Source organism: Amblyomma mixtum, chromosome 6 (assembly GCF_055824585.1).
Source record: "Amblyomma mixtum isolate Tamu chromosome 6, ASM5582458v1, whole genome shotgun sequence".
NCBI lineage: Eukaryota > Metazoa > Arthropoda > Arachnida > Ixodida > Ixodidae > Amblyomma > Amblyomma mixtum.
This window is the reverse complement of record NC_143017.1, coordinates 79,813,054-79,821,191: the sequence shown is the minus strand read 5'-3', so window position 1 is coordinate 79,821,191 and position 8,138 is coordinate 79,813,054. Positions and strand designations below refer to the sequence as shown.

The 8,138-nt window shown below is 47.9% G+C and overlaps 1 protein-coding gene across 1 annotated transcript; it reads right to left on the bottom strand.

The window, feature by feature from the left end:
- Positions 1-4,502: 4,502 nt before the first annotated feature.
- LOC149339492 (uncharacterized) lies at positions 4,503-6,249 on the bottom strand. Its single transcript, XM_089550932.1, has 4 exons — positions 5,584-6,249; positions 4,884-5,432; positions 4,754-4,842; positions 4,503-4,644 (listed from the first exon to the last, which is right to left on the bottom strand). Exons 1-4 carry the CDS (start codon positions 6,247-6,249, stop codon positions 4,503-4,505), a joined length of 1,446 nt encoding a protein of 481 aa, XP_089407058.1.
- Between the last annotated feature and the right edge of the window lie 1,889 nt (positions 6,250-8,138).

The following is an 8,138-nucleotide window of genomic DNA, read 5'->3' as shown; positions in this document are numbered from 1 at the left end:
CTACGCGAGTGCATGTTAAAGAGCCGTAAGTGGTTCAAATTCCCAGAGCTCAGCACTAAGGCGCACCTCATTGTGTGAGTTGCTTTGGGATGTTGAACCCCACAAACAGAGCCTAAATCTAACCTTTTAATACTTCTGTTGTTTCTTAACTTTGAATGGACGAAAACAGTTCGATACGAAGGTCTCTTCAAAACCTCCTGCATTTTAAGAAATTTCAGAAATACACGTAGTCGAATGTAGTATTTCTGAGGCCCAAGCTATCATGATTATGTAGCACTTATTGTGTTCGTGGTTTTGGCGGCCATGTGACCCTTGTATTTTTTCACACTGTATTTCAGACTAACTTGCGTGGGGAGTGTGGTCATTACGTTAGATCGTAATTTTCGTAGATATAACCGTTAATAGCTCCAATAAGAAAAAGAAAACGTTATGGCCAATGGCAAATCAATTTAAAAACTTTTGTACTGCACCTTGCAATTACATTTTTTTTTTGCACTTTCTCACTCTCGAGTCCGCTCTTAACTCTACGACGTTATCACGCGCGTCGGTAGAGGCTTCTTCAAAAGAAGACCTTATCATAGCAAAAGCGTTAAACGCCTCATCGACGTGAAAACAGAGCGTCGCCAGCAAAGTGGCGTCGTTACAAAACCCACGATAGGTCTAAAAAGATCGACATCATCAAAGGTGGGAAAATACGAAATGTTAAATCAAATCAAATCAAATCTTTATTTCAGCATCGCAAAAATGCTGAGGGTCGTGGACAAAAAGCCTCTTTATGGGCTTGACTAGGCCCACGGCCCTTTTCTACATGGCAGCATAGCATACAGCAAGAGAAAATTGTTCTAAGTTAGTTGTACACAGCTCTCAGAAAAAAAAAAGAAAAAAGAAAAAGGAAGACAAATGAAAGTTCACAGGAAGTAAGCGACTTGGTACAGTTATTAGGAATATAAATACAGGCATGTATGAAACAAATCTACTATGAAGGAGCCGCCGCTGTGGCTCAGTGGCTATGGTGCTCGGCTGCTGGCCCGATTGCAAGTGATTGCAACTGATTGCAAGTGATTCGCAAGACATCCAAGCATTCCTCACTTTACTCACGAGAGGCCAGACAAACAACTTTGAATAAGTCCTCGAGTAACAAGACTGCCTTACTGACTCACAGCCATCACCTCACTGTCTTCGTGGTAACACATTCTGACCTTTTTCTACTTATTACCCGTCGTCCTTTATAGAGTACCAGGCTTGATACGTCTGCCAAAGCCCGCCTGTGTGCCTTTAGACGCATAAAGTTCTTCGTGTCCCTATTGACCCAATGACCAGTTCATTCGTAGGTATACAGACAGGGCAAGATTATTGACAACACAAAACAAAGAAACCCGCCGCGGTGGCTCAGTGGTTACGGCGCTCGGCTGGTGGCACGAAAGACGCGGGTTCGAACCCGGCCGCGGCGGCTGAATTTCTTTAGAGGAGAAATTCGAGGCCCGTGTACTGTGCGATGTCAGTGCACGTTAAAGAACCCCAGGTGGTCGAAATTTCCGGAGCCCTCCACTACGGCGTCTCTCATAGCCTTAGTCGCTTTGGGACGTTAAACCCCATAAACCAAACCAAACCAAACTATGAAGGCAGTTCTGAATAGCATAGAATATTGCATGAAATGTCAACAAGAGAATGACTGCAATAAAAACTAAACAATGACTAAAGAAATAGAAGATTCGTAACAAAAATAAAAGCGAAAAAAAAGAAACTTCTACCTACATTTAAGTATGAGGGAAGGAGATGACGCAACATTTGAAGTCCATAATTTGTTCGTGAGTATGGAATTTCTCAGGTTTCAGCTTGTCGTGTAGTACGAATACTAGTTTTTAGCTTTAGGTTTGCAATAATAACTAATGCGGTATTATTCTAGTAATAGTCAGTAGTGGTACTTACAACTGCACCAACTACAACGGAATAAATATAATTTCATTCATTACCTTAAATACCCACGAGGGGTATTACATAAGGGGTGGGTACATGCATATATTTTGATGAGCAAGTGTTAACACAACGAAACATGACTGGTAACATTAGTGGCAAAGTTGGATGAGCACATGATGGCTGCGATGTCGTTGGGTAGGTAGTTCCAGTCTGCTGCAGTACGGGAAAAAAATGATGCGGCAAAGGTGGCAGTACGGTCACGAGGTCTGGAAACTTGAAAAGGATGACGATTGAGATGAGATATGCGGGCTGGAGGGACGATGTAGGGTGCGCGGCCTAGTGAACTATGGAAAAGTTTATGGAACAAGCAAAGGCTGGCAATGCGGTGACGAAGTAATAAGGGCAGTAAGTCGGATTCAGCTTTCAACGCAGATACACTGATGTCGTAAGGATACGATGAATGGATGAATCTGGCTGCTCTGTTTTGGACTGATTCGAGTGAATTTATAAGGTAAGCTTGATGCGGGTCACAAATGGGTGAGGCATATTCTAATTTTGGTCTGACAAGGGATTTGTATGCTAATGACTTTACATGTTTAGGGGCTTGGGGAGATGACGTCTTAAAAATCCAAGTGTTTTATTAGCAGATGAAGTTATGTTCGTAACGTGTGTGCTCCAGGACAAGTCGCTACACAAGGTAATGCCTAAATACTTGTATGATAAAACCGGGTGTCCAGGGACGTTAACTATTACGTATGAGAAATGAAGCGGCTTGCGGCGACGCGTGAAAGAGAAGATTTTACATTTATGAGGGTTAAGTTCCATTAACCAATTGGCACACCATTTCTTAATGCGGTTAAGGTCGTCTTGAAGAGATTTTTGGCTAGAGGTGTTATTAACTTGGCGATAAATTACACAATCATCGGCGAACACCCGAATATTACTATATACATTCGTTGGTAAATCGTTAATATAAATTAAAAACAGAAGCGGACTGAGGACAGACCCTTGCGGGACATCTGACGTTACTGGAATAGGATAAGAGTTGTGGCTGTTAACGGTGACGCACTGTGAGCGGTTAGTCAAGAATTCTTTTATTCATTTAAAGATATTAAAGGGGAGGTTCAAATATGAAAGTTTCAGTAGTAAGCGTTTGTGGGGAACCTTATCAAACGCTTTCGCATAGTCTAGAAAAATAGCATCGGTCTGTAGGTTAAAGTCAAGATTAGCATGCAAAATGGCCAGCTGTGTTTTGCATGACGAACCTTTCCGAAAACTATGTTGCGCAGGATGAAAAAAGTTGTGACAGTCGAGGAAGCTCATGACACTGGAGTAAATGACGTGTTCCATGAGTTTGCAGGGCACACTGGAAAGGAAAATGGAACGGTAGTTAAGCGGCGAATTTTTTTTACCCGATTTGAAGACTGGAACGACCTTACCGCTTTTCCAGGCGTGTAGTAGTTGACCTGTTAACAGTGACTGTGAAAAAAGTAAGCATAAAAATTGCGCACAAATATCCTTGGCATTTTTCAAAAGCTTTGAGTTAATATTGTCAATAACGGATGAAGATCAAAGTTTCATGTTTTCAATTAGGGACGAAATGCCAGATGCCAAAGGATGGTGCTGAAAAAGATGATATTTCAGTTTATTTCGTATATACGGAGAAGGCAGAGTTAAACATAGCAGCGCACTCAGCATCAGTGAAAACTGCGCCTGACTCATCTGTAAGGGTTATTTCTCGTGCATGATGCGGATCGATAACTTGCCAAAACTTTCTGGGGTTACTTGAGAGCATATTCGGCAAGTCCGAGTGAAAAAAAGGTATGCTTGGCATTAGAAATAGCAAGGATATATGATTTTTCAGCTTCGTGATATTTTACCCATGCGCTATGCGTCCCCTGAGACTTGGCTGAACGGTAAAAGCGCTTCTTTTTGTTCTCCAAACGTTTCAGTGTTTTAGTAAACCATGGTTTTTGTGAATTAGATTGAAACCTAATTTAGGGGATGAATCTATTTGTTATATTGATTGATTGATCGATCGATCGATCAATTGATTGATTGATTGATTGATTGATTGATTGATTGATTGATTGATTGATTGATTGATTGATTGATTGATTGATTGATTGATTGATTGATTGATTGATTGGTTGATTGATTGATTGATTACTTTGGGGTATTCTGGGAGGGGATACTGGTCCCGACGTATGTTGGCCAGTTGGTGGCATCACTCCTGGGGACCAGGGGAAGGGGGATGTAGGGAGGGGAGAAGGGAGGGGGGATGGTCGTCGCCGCGACAGGAGCGGTCCGTGTCCGAGCAGGGGGAGGGATCTTGGAGTAGCGCCGCCGCCGCAACAACAGCTCGCGGGGGAGAAGCCTCGGTGCACTGGGATAGTGTGCAAGCAACGGGCTGGGGGGGGGGGGAGCCACGATGCACTGGGACGGTGTGCAAGCATTGGGCAGGGGGAGGCAGACTCCTAGACTTTCATGTGGCTGGGAGGAGCCGAAGGTCTAGAAGGGTCCAGGTCCGAGGCTGCAGGTCCAGGAGGCCGCAGGCCTTGGGCTGCAGGTCCAGGCTTCTCGGGCTAGAGAAGGATGTCCAGGCCGGTCTCCTTGAGGTAGGCCAGCAGGAGCCGGCAGGCGGACAGGAGGTTCCGGGCCGGGAACAGCAGATTGTCATCCGTGTCTGCTGGCAGGCCGAGGGCACGGTAGCCTGCAAAGAGACGGCTACGAGGCAGAGCAAAAGCAGGACATGCACCCAACAGGTGACCCAAGGTGCCTGTATCCCCGCACGATGGACAGGCAGGGGAGGAGGCCATTCCAACTACGAACTTGCGTGTCGGCGTCCATGAACATCCGATCCGAAGTCGGAGCAGGAGGGCACGTTCTCTGCGGGGGATCTTGTCTGGCAGCCGGTGGAAGGGCCTGCACGCAGAGACACGCCTGTCAGGGTGCTTTGTCCTTACCGCCCGCCTTAGTAGCTGCCGGGCAAAGTCATGCGGGGCCACTTTGGTGGTCACTGGCGACCCATCGTTGTGGGCAGCCTTGGCGAGGGAGTCGGCGTCCTCGTTGCCCTGGACGCCGGTGTGGCCAGGGACCCAGTGAAGGGACACCTGGTAGCCTGCATCCTCAAGTGCGTGCAGGTGGGCACGCAGGACACTCGTCAATGTCTGCGAGATGTGGGGCCTGCTCAGGAGCTGGAGGGCAGGCCGGGAGTCACACAGGACAGCGACAGGGCCAGGTGGTGTGGTGGACCCGATGAATTCTGCTGCCAGGTGGAGACCTGCCAGCTCAGCTGCCGTGGAGCTGCCCGGGAAGGAAAGTCTGCAGGACCGTGTCTGCTGCAGTTGGGGCACTGGCAGAGCCGCCACTGCTTGCCCTGTGGCTGGCCGGACCGAGCCATCGGTGAAGAGGAGGGTGGTCTCTTTGCACTCTTCCAGGAAGGCAGCAGTGGTCTGGCGGAGTGCTGCAGCAGGGGGGTGGCGCTTGGTCACGCCGTTAAGGTCCAGGGTAAGCTGCAGAGGAGGTCGGGTTGGGAGGGGGGGGGGGGGGGACTGGGAGGCCCTGGGGAGGGCCAAGTGTCTCCACGTAGAGAGCGTGGAGCTTCCCCATCCTAGAGTTGGCGTTGGCCTGCAGGCGAGCACGGAGGGCACCGCCATCACGAACGTGGGCGATCCGGTACGTGTGGGTCAAGCCCATCTGCAGGAGCAAGAGGTCCAGCGGGAAGATGCCCGCCTCTGCCAGCGTGGCCGGGACCTGCGATCGCAGTGGAACCCCCAGGAAGCGGCGGATCCATTTCCTGCGAGAGAGTTCCATGCGATTAAGACGGGTGCTCCGGAGCGTAACTAGGGGGAGGGTGTAAAGGATGGCTGATGTCGCCGCTGCCTCGAAGAGTCGGATAGCCCAAGTGGTGGTGCAGCCGTTGCCTCGGGCGACGATGGACAGTACTGCTCGGCCGACTCGGTCCATGTGGGACAGGCGGGCCTTGTCAGCAGGATTCCAGGAGAGCCGGTGGTCGATGGTGAGACCAAGGTACTTCACCCGCGATTTCCAAGGGAGCTTAGTGCCGTCAATTTTGAGGGTAGTAATCTGAGTCGTGGCTCGTGCTCCCCTCGGATGGATAAACAAAGCCTCCGATTTCGTGGCTGAGAGAGACAGCCCCTTGGTCGCCAGGAACTGCTGCACCTCGTTGAGGGCACCCTGGAGGGCCTGTCTGGCAGAGGTGATCTGCCTCCTCGGGGCTCGGACCCAGAGGGCGACATCGTCCGCGTATACAGAGCAGAGAACTCTGTGGCGGCGGTCCTGCTGGATGGAGCGAGGGAGGCCTGCCATGACCAGGTTGAAGAGGAAAGGGCTGAGGACAGACCCTTGAGGGACCCCGGTGTTAGACTTTCTAGTATGTCTCTGAACAGTAACCAATTTTCTTGAACACTGCGGGAATGAAAACGTGACGAGAAGACTTGAAATAACGTATCAAGTTCATTATTTATGGCGTTATAATTCTCTTTGTCATAAAGACGGATGGTTTTATGGCATTTTAGGCGCCGGTTTGGTTAAGGACAAGGTTAGCGTGAATTACTTTGTGATCGCTTATTTCAGGTAGATACGTAACGGGCTGTACGCTGTCCGGGTGGTTTGTTAATGAAAGATCTAAAATATTTGCACAGTTCTGTGTTACGCGGATAGGTTCAAGTATTACCTGAGTAAGATTGAGGTTGTTGCAAAATTCTTAGAATTCCGTTGTTTCTCCATTGTTAGCTATAGGTGTGGGCCGGTTATGCCAGTCAATATTAGGAAAATTAAAATCGCCGAAGAGGAACATTTGTGAATTAGGATGCTTTGTGGACAGTTGACTTAGTGCGTTATTAAGCTGACGGGAAAAATCGTGACTACTGTGTGGCGGCCTGTAACAAACGCCGAGTAAAACTGTGTTTGTTGCTGCGTTTAAAATTAGCCACAACATTTCGAGGTCGGATGAATCTTGTATTAGGGAACATGATAAATCTTAGCTGACAGCAATGAGCCCACCCCCTCCTCGTGAATCTTCACGGTCTTTCCGGAAAACTTGAAAGTTTGGTAGATCAGTCAGTACTTCGTTATCTGTTATGTCACCGCTCAGCCAAGTCTCAGTTAGTATAAGTAGGTTGCTATTTGATGACGAAACAAGGCGAGAAATAAGTTCACGCATAGGAATAAAACTACGGATGTTAGTGTATATAGCGGAGAGCGCGAGGCTAGATAAAGAACCGTTCGTGGTACGGTTTCTAGACGGTTCATGATGAGGTGATTGCTAATCTGATTGTGAGGGACGAGTTACTATTTCCTTGGCTGTTTTCGTGGTTTCGGTTTGGTTTGGTTTGGTTTATGGGTTTTAACATCCCAAAGTGACTCAGGCTATGAGAGACGCCGTAGTGAAGGGCTCCGGAAATTTCGACCACCTGGGGTTCTTTAACGTGCAGTGACATCGCACAGTACACGGGCCTATAGAATTTCGCCTCCATCGAAATTCAACTTTGTCCCTCTCGGACAGCCGTGACCGTATAGTGGTTTTCGTGGTTTCATCGAACACGTAGCGCCTGGGACCAATGTGTAATGTCTTAAAATTCAAAGCAAATTTTGTTGTCTTTTCTTTAGCGACCGCGACTAGGTGCTTTCGCGCATTTCGGACTTTGAGGGAAAAGTCCTCGCCGACGCTGAAGTTAGTTTCCTTGAACATCTCGGAGACCATTGGATAATATGGCATCTTTAATTTTAGATGAAGTGAACTTCACAATAATTGGGCGAGTGTGGCCACATTTGTAACGGCCAAAGCGATGGGCGCGTTCGATGTTCTCGGAGTCCATTGTTACACTCAAGCTCTGAAGGCAATGGTTGATGACTATTTCCTCACAGCCTGCAAAATTTTCGGATGCGTTAGTATTGGGAATGCCATAGAATATAAGATTATTGCGACGCGAGCGGTTTTCTGCATCCTCTATTCGAGCATCTAGAATGTCGATCTCTCGAGCCATCCCAGCACTCTCAGATTTCATTGCTTCAAAATCGGTTTGAAGATCCGAAAGAGCTTGGAAATGGGCCTCTAGAGCGGTCATTCGCTTAGTCAAGCCGGTTATGGCAACTTCATTGGAATTGATCTGGGTTTTGAGGCTCTGTATTTCGGAAATGAGCGTTGTTTGAGCGGCAGATAGATTTTTTCAGTTCAGCGAGCACATCCTCGATAA

What these genes read in the sequence shown, in the direction of transcription:
- LOC149339492 (XM_089550932.1), bottom strand. Translation starts at nt 6,249, where the DNA reads ATGGCAGGCCTCCCTCGCTCCATCCAGCAGGACCGCCGCCACAGAGTT. An exon ending in ACACGTACCGGATCGCCCAC is followed by an intron (nt 5,433 to 5,583) that starts GTTCGTGATGGC and finishes CCTCCTCTGCAG; the next exon opens with CTTACCCTGGACCTTAACGG. An exon ending in ATGTTCATGGACGCCGACAC is followed by an intron (nt 4,645 to 4,753) that starts GCAAGTTCGTAG and finishes TCTGCCTCGTAG; the next exon opens with CCGTCTCTTTGCAGGCTACC.